At 38.2% G+C, this 18481-nt stretch overlaps 2 protein-coding genes across 13 annotated transcripts in view; one reads left to right on the top strand and one right to left on the bottom strand.

The window, feature by feature from the left end:
* SLC25A40 (solute carrier family 25 member 40) overlaps positions 1–13492 on the top strand; it is a 31433-nt gene extending 17941 nt beyond the window's left edge. For 7 of the 12 annotated variants that reach the window (XM_068934720.1, XM_068934721.1, XM_068934729.1 and 4 more), the window contains exons 8-11: positions 3355–3464; positions 3782–3863; positions 6134–6214; positions 11793–13492. In XM_068934720.1, the coding sequence (XP_068790821.1) occupies positions 3355–3464; positions 3782–3863; positions 6134–6214; positions 11793–11908 (389 nt within the window). In that variant the 3' untranslated portion in view covers positions 11909–13492. The remainder of the gene's footprint in view (positions 1–3354; positions 3465–3781; positions 3864–6133; positions 6215–11792) is intronic. The other 5 variants (XM_068934728.1, XM_068934725.1, XM_068934724.1 and 2 more) reach the window with 4 other exon arrangements.
* Positions 13493–14644: 1152 nt separating this feature from the next.
* The window catches only part of RUNDC3B (RUN domain containing 3B), a 57285-nt gene continuing 53448 nt past the window's right edge, over positions 14645–18481 (bottom strand). Inside the window, exon 11 of the mRNA XM_068934711.1 lies at positions 14645–17129. Within this exon, the coding sequence (XP_068790812.1) occupies positions 16984–17129 (146 nt within the window). The 3' untranslated portion in view covers positions 14645–16983. The remainder of the gene's footprint in view (positions 17130–18481) is intronic.

Raw genomic sequence — 18481 nt, 5'->3', positions numbered from 1 at the left:
ATGTGACATCTAATTTAATTTATACCATCTCATTGTCAACCAAAGGAAGGATCTATTCTCATCCGGAAGACAAAAGGCTAAAATGAAACATTTGAATTCTTCTATAACTTGATCTTTCCTGAATTCTTTTCCCCGTCTTGTTGCCCAGATCATGCTGGGTGCCATGAAAGAGTGCCCACAAAAAGGAAAGGTCGGATGAGTGCCAGAACTTTGCTGCCTTTTTGTCATCAGTAGAGTATGCACTGTGCCTGCAATTCAGACTTACTGGCTTGCATAGTCACGTTTAGATTCCTGAGCTGTTCTTAAACTCAGCAGAGTTCCTTTCTCTCTTTAATGTAGCTGACTGTTCACCATTGTTCCTTCTTATTACCATCATATGTGGAATTAGAACAGTGTTACTGCCTCTACCCTTCAGTTCACCCTGTCATTTCATGACCCTAATTCTCCCTAAAGAGCTTACACTACTGGCAATGGAATCTGGTTCCCATGGTGTTTAGGCACAGGACTTTTTCACTCTTCTGGTCTGTTACCACAGTCTTCTACCTCTAAAGTGCCTTTGCTTGTTAATCCTGCTGTTCTGTACCTAGTTAGTTTGATCTGGCAGAACTTGAATTATCTCCAAGGGAGAATTGTGTCCAAAAGAGTAGATCAATAACTTATCAAGGGAGAGGATCTTTTCTCATTTTACCTAACGCCTATGATAAAGCCTTAATATTGACAAAGGCTGTAAGCAAATTGGTTCTTTTATCAGATAAAAAAACCATGTTCTCCAAATCTGGATTTACTATTTGATCCTTTTGACGAGGTGCATCCACAAAAGGCTTTCACATTTGACTTCTTTCCCGAATTGTGACGCCAGGCTTCAGAAAAACTATCTGCAAGGATTTGAGCAAAAACCCTCTGGATCCATGTTCCAGACAGCTACGAGCTGTGGCTTTGGCATCACAGCCTGATCAGTAACCACTAAGATAATCAGAAGCATCTTTTTGAGATTATCTTAGACCTCCCGAAAAGGCCTACATCAGACTGAAAGGATCTGCCTGAATATCTCTGTTTTGAGGTTAGGAGTGTATTCCACCACCACACTGAGGAGCTGCTACTCCACTAAATGACTAAGGCAGACTAAAGTATTTTGGGAATGATTCAAGACAAGAAAAAAAGCCTTCTTATCTGCTAAGATCACCTTCCATGCTATAGATACAAGTCACGTTTTATCTTTTTTATATTGATAAAACAAGGCTTGAACTTCCTTGAAGCAAGTGGCATCATTTGTGCTCTCCAGACCATCCTACAAATTTGTGCTGCCCCAAATTTTTTCTTAGGCCATTCTGCTAAGCTTGGGAAGGGGATGCTAAAATTCTCTTTATAATCCCTGTTGTCTGATTTCAAGAAGAAGCTCTTGCTCTCTTACTGATTTTGTCTGTAGCAATATGGCAAGAACTAGTGATCTTTCTTCCCTCTGCTGCTTTTAACAGAGTGGGAGGATCAGAGCAGTGTAAAGGAGTGCACAAAGAGGAGGGCACTAAGGTGATACGTGTGTGTGTTTTTTCTCTGTCCTTTTTAGATTCTCGCATCCATGCCTGCAGTTCTTCCCTCCGTCCAGAACCTTCCCGCTGACTTTAAGTCATTCTCCAGACTGTTCTGGCATTTGCTCGATAGCTGGCAGTCACTTGACTGTGCCCTGTTCTTCACAGAGGTAGTGGGTGCTGGATAGGTGGAGAGGCAAGGAGATGAGCTACAGATTAACATGCACCTATTGCCTTTTAGGTTAAGAATTATTGTTGAGCCAAAAGTGGAGAGGGAATTATACACTTGAGGGGAAGGAAAATGCATTTATTTTTAAACAATGAAGTGAAATGTCACAAAACTCTGATGCTATAAACCTAAGGTTGTTTAAAGCTGCTTAACACCATTTCAAAATGTGTTTTCTGTTTTGGGTTTGTTTTGTTTTTTCTCCTTATAAATACTCTCTGTGCAGTTAAGATATGCGTCCTTGGCTTCTACTCTGAAAGATCCCCCAACAACGTCATGGTTTCTGTTATTCTGTGCCTTTGCTGCAGTTAGCTCAAGTTAGCTCTTTCAAGAGGAGTTAAAGTCAGTGTAACAATTCGTGTTGAGAGAGCACCTGCTCTGTGAAAACAGTCAAGCTGTGCAGAAAGTCTGTGTTAGCAGCACAGAGTAGTTAGGATCACACTGTTGCTTGCGCAAGTGTCAATAACATGCTTCAAGTATTTTCTTTAGAAGGCTAGCTAGACTGAGTAAAACTTAAGCTATGAATGTTTATAAGCACAAGAATCAGGTTACCAGTAGTACTTGAGTCATTCTTTAAGCAGTGTTGCAGAGAATATAAACTTAAAAGTTATGAAGGAGCCCTGCAGCTGCTCAAGCAAAATTTGGGCTTTAGATCATTTATATTAGGTTTACACCAAACTCTGAGTATGCCTTCTGAGGTACTGCCTTCGTTTACTTTTGCAAAATCTTGGAGGCCAGGCCTAAGAGCTGAGCATCTCCATGACAAGAAGATGCTTTACTGTTGCTCTGCTGTCACAGCCTACAGAGTTCAGTTCTGCAATAAGACACAATTATCTTTCCATGTATACAGCTGTCATTAGCAGTATTTATTTTCACCAATTTCCACAAGGAATCACTCCAAAATTCAGCACAGTAATATCTACTTTAAAGAGTTTCAGTTAGAATGCAGAAAGAGTGCAGTTTAGTGTAGTGGAAGAGAACAGAAGGAAATGTTATTCCTGAAAGTTGTTACTCAGACTTGCTTTTGACAGTCCTCACAGAGACATGCCTCCTTTAGTAATTCCAGAGGGCAAAATCATATTTCTTGATTCTCTAAGAATTCAGTTTTACATTCGGAGTCCCAAAAGAGTATAAGACTGCAACCTAAGTAAGCTTTTATTTTGTGTGAAACACATTTTTGTAGAATTAATAAGATTTATGAAAGGGTGAAATAACACTGAAAACACAGCTAATATTTAGAAATTAACATTTTGATTAAAGTTAAAATGCATTTTAAAAAATATATTAAACTAATTTTGTAGTGCTGGGATTAGATTGTGTTAAGGTAGGAGTTACTATAAGAAACAGAGAAATGATTGATGATAATTTGTATCGTATGTAGAAATTTGCAATAAGAGCATGAAGAGAAGGGGAGCAGACCAGCCTGTCCTTGGAGGATCACAGAGAGTGCTCTTATTTCTGCTTTTAGCTCTTGTTTCTCTTTGCTTCTGTTGCCACAGTAGGGGTCTTACATCTGCATGTGATAAAAGAGATTAGGTGAATTTCTGTATTGACATACAAATGTGTTGCTTTATGCAAGTTTATTTTTTTTTATAACCATAGCAATATATTGGTATAATTATGAACGTTTCAAGAAGATGATGTGCAAGAAAGTTGGTACAGATGAATCAGCATTTTTTGTTGCTTTTACCTCAGGAGCAGTATCTGGCTCTGTAAGTATGTATTTTTGTTTCTAATACTACTCTTTAATAATATCGCTACTAAACTATTTGAAATTACTGTGGTTTTACATGATTCTCTCACAAATGATGTATGTGTTTGGATGCATCTACTTTAAATACATATGGCCTGGTGTTCAAGCCAAGTAGGTGTACCTGAATAATCTACAATGTTCTAAAATACAAGATTTTAATAATATCAGCTGCTTGAAATATCAAATCTAATTTTAACTTGCATGCATTTTAAATTTTTAAATTAAAATTTAATTGCTGATGCTCTAACATTAAAATTGATACTTTTTTCCTAACAGATTGCAGCTGTCATAACGCTACCATTTGATGTAGTGAAAACACATAGGCAGACTGAACTTTGGGAGAGTGAGACCTTAAAAAGTAAGTTGCTGGGAATTAGATCGTTATACAGCTCTCTTAAGCTCTCTTCCAACCATGTTTATTGATCAACAAATACAATTCTCTTTAAATCAGAGCGCCTGGTATAATTTGCAGAACTATTTAACGATCATCTTGACAATTGCTACGTGCAATTAAGCTGGTTTTACCTGTTTATCAACAATGAAAAAGGAAAGAGTAAAATGTGTGGTTATATGGAATTTCAGTTGGAATTTTGAATCTCCATCTCTTTTTCTGAAGTTTTTGTCAGACTCTGATCACTAGGCCTTTTCTCCTTTCCAAATGTTAACATCATCTAGGATATTTCAGGATGCCTGTAATATATCCATTAATGGCGTAAAGGAGAGAGAAGCTGTGTGTACAGTACCATTTAAGTTAATAAAATGATACAAATCACACACAAAAAATTCAGGGCTATTAGAGTTAGGCAGACCCACTGCAAATTTTTCTACATGTAGGTAAATTATATTTAATTTAAACAGGCAAAAAATTAATTTCTTGTAAAACATTAATGTGAACGGCGTGTTACTGAAAGAGACTTTAGCTCTGATGAAAATAGCATGATAAAATGTTTGTACATCCACTCTCACGTGCTACTAGAAAACAAAAATATCAGCAGTTCAACTCTTACAAGCATTTTATTTCATAGCAATATTTTTCTTTTGCTAAATTTTAGGCTATAGAGGGAAAGCACTGTGCTCAGTTTGTGTATTTTTTATCTTCTTTTTGTGTGTTTTCAAATAAATGACTTTTTAAGGGCATATTAGTGAGATAAATTATGAAGTAGTGACTACTCCAACAGCTTAGAAGGATGAAAGAGGAAAGAAGTTTCTTTTTTATTCTGTGTTCAGTAAAGCACCACTGCATTTCATAGCAATGCAAGTTGCATATAAAAACTTTTTTTACATTACTTGGAGCCTGGACCGGTAAGAGACTTCCATTAACTTCAATAAATGTTAGATCATGGCTTTAAGATTATAGAAGAGTGAAAAGATTACGTATCCAAACTACCATCCATCTTCCTAGAAACTAATTTCAAGACCTAGTTCAGGAAGGTTTTTTGAAAACTTACAGCTCACATTTTGACATGAGGTTTCATTCTCTCAAGCAAATTATTTTTTTCTGTTGGAATTGTTGAAAGACGTTTATGTTGCTTTTGCAGAATAGTCAAAAGTCGAAAAAGCTTTTGATTTTAATTAGTAGTGTGTTTAAATTTTTTTTTATTGTGCTAGTGAATGTAAGAATTTCATTGCAAATACTGCCTTGAGTCACAAGTAACTCCCATATATTTACTAGAATGATATTAATTAGGTTAAATGTATTTAAAATTTCAGTATGGATGGATACAAATTTAGAATTTGTATTAGTTTAATCCTTTACAAATTTGTTTGCTGTTACAGTTTGGCGCTGACTATGACTACATCTACATATTGTTTTTCTGTGGCCACAAAATGTCTTTAGCAGCCTCCAGATGCTATAGGATGTTCAAGCTGAATATATTCTATGAAACTGTTTTAAGTTTCATCTAGAAAAAATATTCTGAGTTATTTCCATATTACAATACATGTGCAGAGTGAGATAGCACGAAAAAGTTGCTCTATTTAAAATGGTTATTTGTGTCTGCAGTGCAGATTGCTTCTTGATGCTGCTGCAGTTAGGTTGCTTATGGTATATGAATTAGCTCTACATGGGGCTGTGGTTTGCATCATGCACTTATGTTTTCTTAAACTCATATTACATTTTTGGCAATTTGATTTTTTAAACTTAGACATAAAATGTAGTGTTCTAGCTTAATTATTATATTCATTCTTACTATATCCATTCTCAACACTTATTTTTAGATTCAGTTTACTGTCAAAGCCAAGTTCTTGTTTGAAAATCTGAGATATGATGATCTTTTAGCTGCCAGTATAATGTGAAATCGAGAGGGACTTGCTCTGCTCATCTGATAGTCTATTTTTTCCAACTATGTCAGTTATGGCTAGTAAGGAATATTATCTGTGTCCATATATCTTACTCTAAGTATTATTACTATGGGGTTTTTAACATGTCATGTTGTTTTAAGTTGAAGATTATATGAATTTGTATACTCTATGAATTTAATATCCTATATAAATAGTACAGATAACGTTAATATATGATGAATTGGACTTAATCATTACATCTGAAGTGACTGTCTCTGACCTTTAAGGATATTTTTCTGTGACATTCTGTGTATTGCTTAATTCACTGTTTTATTGTACTATGTTGAGTTCCACAGAGGAACTGTACGTCAACATGGGCAGTTATGAAGAAAATTGTCGCTAACAATGGAATTGCTGGATTATTTGCTGGTAAATCTTTTAATATCCTTCTAAAAAACTCAGAGGGAGAGTTACTTAATCATCAACAAGTGATTATAGATACTAATATGCCTGTGTGTGTGTGTGTGTGTGTATGTATGTATGTGTGTATATATATATGTGTATATATATATATATACAGCAACAGACATGCATACATATAGGGAGAATTTTGGTAATTTCTTACAAGTTACTAGGCTACAGCTATCTAAGATGAACACAATTTATTAAAAAAAAAATAAAGGGGTTGACATAACAAATATGAGAGTCCAGCGTTGTTGTTTAATTGGCAGCTAATAAGGTGGGAGTCCAGTTTAAATTTTGGAAAGTTTTTGCAAATTAAAAGAACTTGATGCTCTCTTAAACTCTACTGTTTAGGTTTTCCAGAAAGAATTGGCACAAAGTAAGTTTTGTAGATTCCAAAACCACAGTTCATAATATGGAGGTATTTCTAGACTGAGAATGTTTGTTAGATGCAGTTTTTAGTCCAGTAACTTAAATTTCCAAACAGTCAATACCATTGCAGCATCAATATTTAGGAATAACCATCCTAATTTTTGTTCTTCAACTCATAATAGTTTCTGCTCTAGACTTTTTTTGGTTCCTTCTGTCTCAGAAACAGAGCTGAAGCTTCCATGGTATTTTTCTGTCTCCTTTCTTAGTCTTTGGAGAAGATGCATTACTGAGAACTAAAGAAGTCTGAATATGGAGTAGATACCTTACAGTAGAATCACATAATAAAATACTGTCATTTTTCTATGAAATACTAGACCCAGGATAGGGTGATGCAGTCATTTTATGTTGGACTTGAATGCAGCTTTTTCAGGAAGACTGTAAGATATGGCAGCCATCCTAACATTTGTTTTTTTGCCACATGGGGATAATTAGGTACTGCATAACACTCCAGAAGTTCCTGTTTCATGGCACACTATTCTCCAGGTTTCTGGTTTTTTAAGTTTTGATCAAGCTAGAAATATTATTTAAAATCTATGTTGAATTTTTACTTAGAAACAGTTATACAGAAATGTAATCTTGATAATTTAATAACTTCTGAATGGGTCAAAGAATGTTAAAACTTTACTTCTACTTTACATCACGTACACGCGCACAACAGGGGTACACAGCTTACATGACCTTCTTACCCTCACTGAATCTATTGAGGGTGCATTCCTGCCCACCTGTGTCCTGTGTTCAGCACATGGATACACAGTTTAGTATGTAGCTGGTGCTATTTCAGTACCTCTGAAGCATTCAGTAAGATAGGATCCTATATAAGCTGTATAATTCCTTGATGTATTTCATTTTTCTTCTTGCTTGGATGGCCTTAAAGATAGTCTTTTAGTGTTTTTGATAAGCTTCATCAAAGATCACTTTTTAGCCCTGAACTACATGCAGTAGTATTTCTACTGCTAACCAGCACATATGCATTCCTGACCATCGTAAGTTACCTTGGTCATTTAAACCTCGCATATTTATAGAATGGGAAAGAAATCTTTGGGAATATATTTTCAGATCTAGGCCACTCCAAGACCTGAAATCAGTGAGACCTACCTAATCAAATGACCTAATCTGTAGTACTAATCCAAAACGTGCAGCAATGAGGCTGGCCAGTTTCCTGAGAGCAGCAGGACTTCCTGGCATCAAGTAGTGATCATAGAGGCCTCACAAAACCTATGAGTGTCTTTTCCACCACATAGCCAGAATAGAGACTTTGTGAGTTGGCAAGTCTGACATAAGAGACAAGAAAAATGACATCCCAGCACTGGAGCAAACAACCCTCATCACTGCTACCTTGTCCTGAAACTGAGAATTTCTTTTTATTCCACTTGCAGAGTTACAAAAAAGCATTGGTTCTCTTCTGAGATGATCACCAGTCCTTTCAGGAATTCATTCATGTTGGATTTAGCCAGAAAACTTTCTTGGAGAGTGATACAGAAATTTCCACAGATTAGTAACTATTTGGCAGCAGCTTGCTAACAAGGCCATCACAGATCCTGTTAGACTACCATCAGAGACTTCTACTTCTTGGCATATTCTGTCTAGCAAAATAGAAAAGAATGGGTTTCCAGGAAACTGTAGTCCTTGCACTGTCATCCATTGTGTCCTAAGTAGCCGTAGAATACAACTTGTGTTTCTAGATGCCAGTTTGGTGACTAAAACCAAAAATATTTTCATAGCCTAGCTATGTTCTGCTCCCCAAAAATTTCATCTCTCCAACAGCCAGATATTTTTTGCATCATAGGAATATGAACTTCTCTGACAGCTAACCTGAATGTCTCAGTACCCTATGAGAACTTTCTGGTGAAATATTGTGGGCCCAATCAGTTGTTAGGGCAGTCTGCAAGATGGAGCTGTAATAAGCATTGCCGTCCTAATGAGAAGGGCTTCTTGGCTGTAAATCTTAGTGTACATGAGGAATTCAATCTTTAGTAGAAAATTTGCCTTTCTGTAAGAACACCAACTCAAAAATTGATGAAGTCTTCACTTCTTAAAGATTTTTGAACAACTTTTAGATCATTTGGTCTAATGATCTAAAATGTCCCACAAAATATGCAATATGGCAGGTCTGTAGCAATGCAGAGCTTCACACCTGGCCATTCTTAAACTGTGTCAGCCTACAGCTGGTTGGTAGTGTCTCTTCCACGGAGCTATCATGTTTCTGTGAGCAGTCCTGAAGATGCCATTGGGAAGTGCCAGTTATTTTTCTGACAGTTGCAATGCTCTCTTTCTCCTAATTTCTTTTTACATCAGAATAGATCCCTACAACTTGCTAAACATCGCACCAGATGTCTTGAGTCCTTGAAATACAAAGAACTCTACACCATGTAATTTGTGCCTGTTCAACCTTTCAATACATTAATTCTTCTTTCTATAAGAGTCTGCTGCAAGTGGAAGTGTTGGTGTTCTGAATGGAGGGAGGTTTTATAGTAGATCTTTCTATTCTTCGTTATTTCATAGAGCAAAGGTGGGTTGTACCGAATTTGAATGAGAGAAGGCTGAATGCTTTCATCCATGGGCTCAGGAGTAATAGGTGACTACTGAGCCATTCAGGAAAGATGGTGGTTTGTACCTCTGGATCTTCTGTATGCTTATTTCTGTATTTTACAGAAGTAAAGTAAAATCAAGTATGTCTTGCTAAACATCAAACATCAAGATGTTTGCAGTCGTTTCAACCCATATCAAATGAAATGAACATAGTTTCCTGGGTGGTGGCTTGGTATGATGTTCCTTGGACCTTCAACCTATCTATGATTAAAGATTCTTCCAGCACTGAAAGAAATTGATTTCATGGTGAATGCTCAGAAGTTTTACTTCGCACTGCTTAGTCTAAAATTTATCTCGGGGTAAATATGAATATGGAGGTTACTGTGTTGAGTGATCCATTTTGCAAGTGTACATGTAGACTGCTGTTATGTGAGAAGTATAGGCCGCTTATCACTTAGCGGAATAAAGACTTGCAATCCACAAGGATGCTCACTATCTACCTTCTCTCTCTTACCTGTATTGTGACTGAGTGGGAATTCTACTCCTAAGAGGAAACTCAAGCGGTGCTAGGCATGTCTCACTCTGTTTACCTGTACATTGAGTATGCATGAAGACAAGTTTGGGATTACCATATGTGACAGCAACTGAGAGAATAAAAGTCTTCAGCCTCACATGATAGTGCAGATGGCTATTAACAGTGTGAGTGTGTAAGCTGATTACCCGCCCTCAAGAATTCCAATTGCTGGTTAATATCTTTTGTGAACAACTCTTGTCATTAAACAAACACAGATTTTTTTTAACTGTGGGTGAAATGTTTGCTTTGCTGCATACATACACTCAACTAGTTCTAGCCCAAATAATTTATTAGCTGAAGTATAACTAGACTAAAACAGTGTCATCTCTGAACTTATTTTAAAAATGTTTTGCTTTTGAATCCTTCCCTTGTACGTGTGACAACTGGAGGTAGCATATTCAATCTTGAACGTATACAAAATGTGCTCACAGTCACAGAAAGCTCCTTATTTCCTGTGTGTCCACCTCAGGCCACTCATCTCAGCTGCCCTAAGCTTTCTTGCATCCTCTGATACTTGTACTCATGCTATTCAAAGGCCCCAGTGCCCTTCTCCCAGCCTGCCAGGGAAGAGATCCCCCAGTCCGTCTGTCTTTAGTAATTCTCCCTGAGGGCTGAGGCTGCTGTTTTCCTGTTCTGTTGAGTGGCTGGGGCAATGCTGTGTTGCTGCCATGCAGAGAAGTCCTTTGTAACGCACACATGTTGCCATGTGTGACTCTAGCAGTCTAAAGAGGAAGTTAAAAGATGTTCAGATAAAAGTAGACCTTTGGGAGTGGACACTTACTTATATGAACAACTGCAGGAGTCATTCCAAAACCAGGATACCTGTAAGTGTTGGCAACACTGCGTAGGTTCATTGGCCCTTCTTGTGTGAATGGCTACACAGCTGGCCAAAGATTTGCAAGACTTTGTTTGCGTTCACTGAAGGAAGAGATTAAATTGCTTTACTTGCTGCACAGTGATATCATAGAGGGGTAACAGGGTATGAATGTTTCAGAATGTTCATGTCAGAAAAATACAAGACTGCACAAAGTATTACAGTCTTATTAAACATTTTGGCTGGAATGTAGTTCACAGATTAGGATACCTACTTGTAGGTCTTGACATGTGGCTAATGAAGTGTTGAGACATTGTCTTGATCAGCCAGTAGCTCAGCTCAGTTCCCCACAGGTACGTATGTGCTGCCATTTGAGATGGCCTGGGGTGTTCTGCCTGGCCCTCTGCTACTCTTCCAGAAGGACACAAGTTTTCCATAGGGCATGTGTCATCTGTGCTAGCTCCATGGAGATGTCTCTGCATTTCATATGGAACTAGATGGCTGTGGTTACACGAGTGGATCTGCCCCCATTTGCCTACCTCAGGGTAAGCTGAATCACTTCCTAAACTCAGTTCACAACATCACTGTTGATCGTGATGGAAGATACTTAACACCTGCATTCTGTAACCAGGAGCCTTCCATTTTAATAAAGGGGAAGTAGGTCTTGGGAGACAGTAGCAGGGGAATCAGTCTTTTTACTTTATTAGCACTTAGCTTGAAGGGCTGTGATTATGTGCCCAAAATGGAGGTACAGCCCGACATGGTACTTGAGCTCTTTCCTCCCTGCCTTCCCCCATGTCAGGATTCAGGGCTTCTTGCAGCTCTCGCCTTCCCATCAGAGAGGTCAGGAGCCTCTGCTTGTCCCACAGGGGCAGCAGGTTTGAACTGCTGCTTAGAGGAGGGTATGCAGGCTGACTAGCCATGCAGGTCACACTGCTCCAGCTCTGTGGAGAGAAACGGGACAGACACCATGGGCTTGAGGCAGGCAGACTGCACAGCATGGCATAGGCACGGGGCATAAGGTTGTTAGATTGGTAGTAGCTGTAGGCAGTAATTCTGTTATTTTCAGGAATGTGGACATCTAGAATCCCAGTTCTATGATATACCGTGATATCAGTGTATTACAACCACTAAATGGTGCTACAGTCTGAAAACAAATGATGATAGTGAATATTTTCCTTTCTCTTTTTGGGCAGGTATTGGTCCACGGTTGATTAAAGTTGCTCCTGCTTGTGCCATAATGATCAGCACCTATGAACATGGAAAGTCTTTCTTTCGTCATTTAAATGAAAAAAAGAACCAGCGCCCTTAATTCTTCTTCACCTGGTTGTATGCAGTCAAAATATATAATGAAAGTTGTGCCAAATTTATCTCTGTCTAGGCGTATGCCAGAATTCCCAGTGAACTGCAGCCATTACATTTGGTAACTAAATACGTCTTCATTTTCTTAAGTAAGTATTTATTTCATAAAGTATAAATTCAAGGCTCTTGGGTTAAGATTAAGAAAACGCACATAACCCTGAAACCATCGTTCAAAATTTTGTGGCTTCTGTGGCTAGAAAGAAAAAAAAAAGGGGAGTGGAGAGGATGCTCTAATTGTTCTTCAGTGGTGGTTAAAAGGAAACTGAACTGGACAGAGCAATGAAGAGTAACCACTGCCACTGCTCCTGGGAGAGGATGTGCACCCATTAAATGGAAATGAGACTGGTGCAGAGTAAGAGTATTTCTGTGTTGTAGTTGAGTCTTATACTGACCAACTTGCTTCAGATATAGGTAAATCTAAGATATTTTGTGGACTTCTGTTCAAAAAAAATGTCAGCATGGATAAGGACAAGTCTTCCATGAATGCTTAATCATGCACCTAGATACATATGTCCTATCAAACAGTCCTTGCAGCTGTGCTATTATTAAAAATAATATAGTGTATCCCTGGACATTGAGGGTAGAAATAAATAGCATAGTATTAAATAGGCATCAAGTACCCTAAAAATGACCCTTGATATTTCCAGAAAACTTACAAGAGAAGGCTTTAGAAATGCAGCTGCTACATGTACAATTGCATGCAGCTCAGTTTTTCAAGTGTTGTGATTATATTTTTAACTGATTTTAAATATTATATACACACGTTAAAGCCAAAACAGTAAGAGGCGCATAAAAAGCTTTCATAATTATATTTTGTAGCACCTGAGGCTCATACTTCAGTTCATTTTGAAAAATATTCCTCACAAATGAGGTTGTCAGTTCAAAATGGATGAAATGGTAGGGGACCTGTCATATAGATGGAATTAGAATGGTAATTCTAAATTTACCTGTCTCTCCAGATTTTTCTCGCCATGAGAATACTGTCTATTCTCACAGTTACACTGAAAGCTTTTAATTGTTGCTTTTTCATGCATTCACATAAACTGAATATATTATCTGTCTTCCTTCTGGACTCCACTAAATTGAAGCGTCTCAAAAAAGCTACAGAAGTTTGGGGTTTGGGGTGTTTTAGGGAAGACAATTTTGTATCCTTCAGTTACCTTCTGTCAAATTCAGGATTAATTCTGCAGTATTTAAGAATTACTAGCATTTCTCAAGTTAAAAAGAAGTATATATGAATGGGCATAATCTGCGTTTTCATTGGGAGAGCCATAAAGAATATTCTTTCATATTTATGAAAAGGAGAATGCTTTTTTTCCTTCAAGTACTATATGCAAATTTTTCAAAATAGAAATAATGTGTTAATTTTCAGTCCGACTGAAGATTTTTGTTGGATATTTAAATGAATGTTTAGAAAATATTTTAGGTTTCCCCTGTATGAATTAATTATCCCTCTTTACAAAGAGGATGATACAAAGTGAATTCAATAAATTCTTATTTATTCTTGCTTAATAAATGCTTAATTCTCTGTATGTATGTTTGTTATTTGCAGCTCTATATTTTGTGTAAAAGAGTTGTTAGACTCTTCTTAGGTTTATTTAAATCTGAAAGAGGAAGAAAAATGTTTTAGCTGAAACTAGAAAAAAGTATTTAGTGCTCGTGAGAGACCCAGAGAGCACGGGGACTGTGCTGACAGTTGCTGCAATAGCTTTGTAGCTTAAGGCAGTATTCTTAGGCTGTGCATGTATCAAGAAATGCAAGCTCACCTGGAAACATTCACAGGCACGGGACAATGGCCTGTACTGTTGTATAGGCAGTTGTCATGCTCCCATGCGCACCTTTGCACCCTTACAGCAGGATCGGGCTTTGGAGCCTGCCAAGAAGTGTTCCCCATTCGCAGTTTGGATGAAGTCACCTGGTTCTGAAGTTCAGTTTTACTGGCAGGTGCTTCCATGCCAGCTTGATTCAGCCACATCTGAAGGCAAGGGCACGTTTAATTTACTGCTATAGGCCCGGACGTTGGCTACTGCTCCCGTGTGTTGCACACACATGGTACAACCAATTGAAGCATCTCTCTTGCCCTTTGAATGAAGCAGAGCTTCCTCTTAATGACTTCTTTTAAATTTTTAACCACCATCACTGCATCCTCTCTTTCATGCATTTTCAGCGAAGTAGCTTTGCATGTTTTAACGAGGAGGTTTGCTGGTACTAAAGCAACCAAGAAACTTGCATCGCAACTCAATAGTCAGGTCATTAAGACACCAGCATTTAGCTGTGCTGTACCCAACAAATGGGCCTCGTCCTGTTCTGCTGTGAACAAGGTCTCCCAGTGCGCGTTTGCCTTCCTGAAAATTCAGCATGTGCTGAAAATGCTCTAGTTGTAAAGACAGGAAGTACAATGTTCACAGCATGCGTAACAGACGAGAGGTATGGCCATAGGAAATATTTGAAATTGGTCTCCTATTGTGATTTTCAAAGTAATTTTAGGACTTATTTTGAGTCCCTAGTATAAGAGGAAGAAAGCAGTAACACAGTAAATTTTGGACCATGCTGAATGACATCCAGCGATTAAAAAAAGTCTCCCTGTTTTGCAAGAAAAGAATCTGCTGTAAACTCACCAATACTTTCATTTTCCAAGTGGTCTTACTTTCTATTGTCTGATCGATTAAAACAGAGACAACAACTATTAAACTGTGATGATACAAAATGTTTAATTTACATGCAACGTTTATGGGACATCAAGGCAGCAAAACATACAATTTTGGCATTTTTTCAAGTTTTTTGAAAAATGAATGTTTAGAACTGAGAAAGACACACAACCCCTTTCTCATGCGCAAATGACACTTACAAACTCATTGTGGTTTCAGACTACACAAAAGACTTAAGTTAAATGACACATGAATTGCACATCAGTAGCTCCAAGAAAAGAGCCATCAGCTAACATTACTGAAAATCATGATTATACCCCCCTCCAAAATATAGACGTAGTGGGAGAAGCGTTTAACAGCAAACAAGAGTGATTAAATTACTCTACCTTGATGTGGAATGTTAACTTCTGGAATCCTGATTCCCTCATTGTATTTGTAGTAAAAATGCATGTCCAGTTTACAAATTAGTATTTAACAATGCTGCTGAACTGCCATGAGAGAACAGGTACTTGATGCAATAACCAGAAAAAAGATGTTACATGAAGTAATAGGCATTCTGACAGTGAATGAAAGGATTTAATGTTCAGAATTTATTACACAAATTAATTCAGTTGGGTGGGTACACGAGGCCTTGAAAGACAAGGTCTGGTGGATTTTGCTGTGCTGCTTTAAAATACGGCATTAAAATGGCATCAACAGTTGTTTACTCTGCCATGGGTGCAGTAACTTTTAGCACTCCGGACTAGAGAGCTGAGAACTATCTTGAACCTCCTGCAGCTAAATCCATCAGTGCCTTGCCTTCAAGAGAAGCGTGGCCTCATACTTATGAAGACTGAACATTCCTGTTGTTTTAAGTAAAGGTGAGAATGGATTCTCCTCCTTTCAACCCCACCCTAAATGACCAGACTATAGTAGTAGTGCCAAGGGTACCATTACAAGAGGCAAAGAAACTAAAACAGTACAGAGGGTAGTGACGTACTGTAAACATCTAAAAGTAAGCAATAATTAAAAATCTCGTTGTATTGCAGCTACTTGTGTAAACAATTTATGAAACTTCTTTGGCACAAAAAAGCATTTTCCCTAGCACTTATAAATACAACATACTTACATGCGCTTAAGTTTTGTTTAAAAAGTTACCAATCGCACTGATATGCATTACCTTGATTAGCAAAATTCATAGATAAAGGATTCGTTATATCTTACAAAGAATTAAGAATATAGTTTGCAATTCAAAAATTAATTTGCAAACTTTGAAACTGTAGGGTAATCTGTAAAGTTTGTTTTATTTTAAAAAATGTCTCACGTAATTTCTATCAATCGGTAATTTAAATCAACGGCAAATCATTTGAGAAAACAGTTTTAATTAAGTTCTAGTGTATTATCTAATCAAGAAAAATACCTATTGCACTACTACAGGAATGAGAAAACTCTTTAACATGAGAATACTGTCTTTACATTTTCATTGCTTCCCCTTTTTCACTCTCCTTGGGATGTTTCTAATAAACACACAGTCCAACTTCCCAAGGTGCTAGCCCCACTATCCTTAGTCCCCATCTTTCCAGCAAGGCAAGACAGTGCCAATAAACCAAGACATTCTCATATAATTCTGTATTATCCTTAACTCAGGTCTCACAAAGGCATTTAGTGAGCTGCTTCACCATTTATAAATCGCTAAGTATGTCTGACTGAGATGATCAGATTGCATTTGTTATTCTCATGCAACTTCAAGAATTAGGAAGAGATGTTTCAGTGTGGTTTCTCAGTGCGATTCATACATCTCATAAGTGCCATGATGTAACTGGAATGCAAATTTAACATTCAGTCAACTTGAGAAGATCTATTGATAGGTTAAATATGCTGTTTGAGATCCTATGTAACATACGCAGATGTAAAGATGGATTTCTAAGTAAAATATTTATTTGCCTACAAAGACTGAAGTTAAGGATTCCCTGTCTCTTCTGCAAGAGTTGATTGATAGATATTTAAAGCACTGCAAAGAAGCACCGTGGTTAGGGTATGGCCAGCCTGTTAGCTGTTATAGGGAAGAAGAAAGGTTGTGGCAGTTAAGTAGGGGACTGATTTCCAACTGTTTCATTTTAAAAATCAGTTGTAGCATCAAATTATAAGTATGTCCTGTACTTGACTGAATTTTAAATATTTTTTTTAAATAAGACTAAATAGAAATTCTGAAAAAGTCCTCTGGAAAAGAAAGTTTGAATGAAAACTGATAGAATTTGTGAATTAAACAGGTAAGTGCAAAAAAAGAAAAAGCAGCATATTTTTGACTTAGAATTAGTAGTCTTCATTGCAGGTCATGTTACAGAACGTAAACCAAATGCATACAACACAAAAGCTCTTCCTCGTTGTGTATATCTACTCAAGACGGTGTTAAGCCTGGACTTGTCATCTCTGTTGTGGGACTTGCAAGGTATTCACTTGATTTCAGACTTGTGAGAGATTTGTAGCTTGCTACTGAAGTAAGAGAACCACAGAGACCAAGCAGTGATGGAGTGTCTTCCTTCCCTGTTAAGAAAAACAAGGATTATACTAATCATTATTACAACACAAGACTACGTGACTGCAAAAACCCGAGGCAAGAGAGAATACTGGTTCATATACCCTATTATGAATTACACATTATCACTTTAGCACACACATACTTCACAAACACAGTCAGGAAAGCATATAATTAATTCTGCACCTATACTGTGCAGCTGGGACAGAGACTGTGAACCTTGCTACCAGGTTGGGCTGTGGTCAGTCTCCTGCAGAGAAAGAGGCAGAGGATCCACTGATTACACAGTGAACAGAAGTTACCAAATCAAGCACTCTTTTAATTGAATACACTGTAAATGAAACTGACATTGCTAATACAACCTCACAACCAGAGATCTCATTTTCAATCCCTCATAAAGGAGTAAAATTAACTGGAATCCAGATGTATTTCTCCTTAACAATGAACCTTTTTTTTCCTCCATCTTTTTTTTTTCAAATCCTTCTTAATTAATTCGAACCACCATGCTCCAGTACAGGCTGGGGGTTGACCTGCTGGAAAGCAGCTCTGCAGAAAAGAACCTGGGAGCCCTGGTGGACAACAAGTTAAGCATGAGCCAGCAATGCGGCCTTGTGGCCAAGAAGGCCAATGGTGTCCTGGGCTGCATTAGGCAGAGTGTTGCCAGCAGGTGGAGGGAGGTGATCCTGCCCCTCTCCTCAGCCCTGGGGAGGCCTCCCCTGGAGTACTGGGTCCAGTCCTGGGCTCCCCAGTCCAAGAGAGACATGGCACTACTGGAGAGAGTCCAGCGGAGGGCTAGGAAGATGAGGACTGGAGCATCTCTCCCATGAAGAAAGGCTGCGAGAGCTGGGCCTGTTCAGCCCGGAGAAGAGAAGACTGAGAGGCAATCTCATCAATGTGTACAAGTAGATACATCCCTCAGATGAAGGGAGGGTGTCGAGAGGATGGGGCCAGACTCTTCTCCGAGGTGCCCAGCGACAGGACAAGAGGCAACAGGCACAAACGGAAACACAGGAAGTTCTGTCTGAACATGAGGGAAAACTTCTTTCCTGTGAGGGTGACGGAGCCCTGGGAGCAGGTTGCCCAGAGAGGCTGTGGAGTCTCCTTCGCTAGAGACGTTCAAAACCCGCCTGGACGCGATCCTGGGCAATGTGCTGTAGGTGATCCTGGTTGAGCAGGGGGGTTGGACTGGATGATCTCCAGAGGTTCCTTCCAACCTCAACCGTTCTGTGATTCTGTGAAGCGTGCTAGATTCCCACCACTGAAAAAGTCCACAGTGCAAGGGTAGCAGTACAAGTATCTACCCTATCCTCCAAAGAAACGTGAAATTGAACATGAAATACACTTCTAGGTATAAAACTGC

The sequence above is a fragment of the Struthio camelus genome, chromosome 2, assembly GCF_040807025.1.
Source record: "Struthio camelus isolate bStrCam1 chromosome 2, bStrCam1.hap1, whole genome shotgun sequence".
NCBI lineage: Eukaryota > Metazoa > Chordata > Aves > Struthioniformes > Struthionidae > Struthio > Struthio camelus.
The sequence above is the reverse complement of the archived record's forward strand: the minus strand, read 5'-3'. Positions and strand labels throughout refer to the sequence as shown.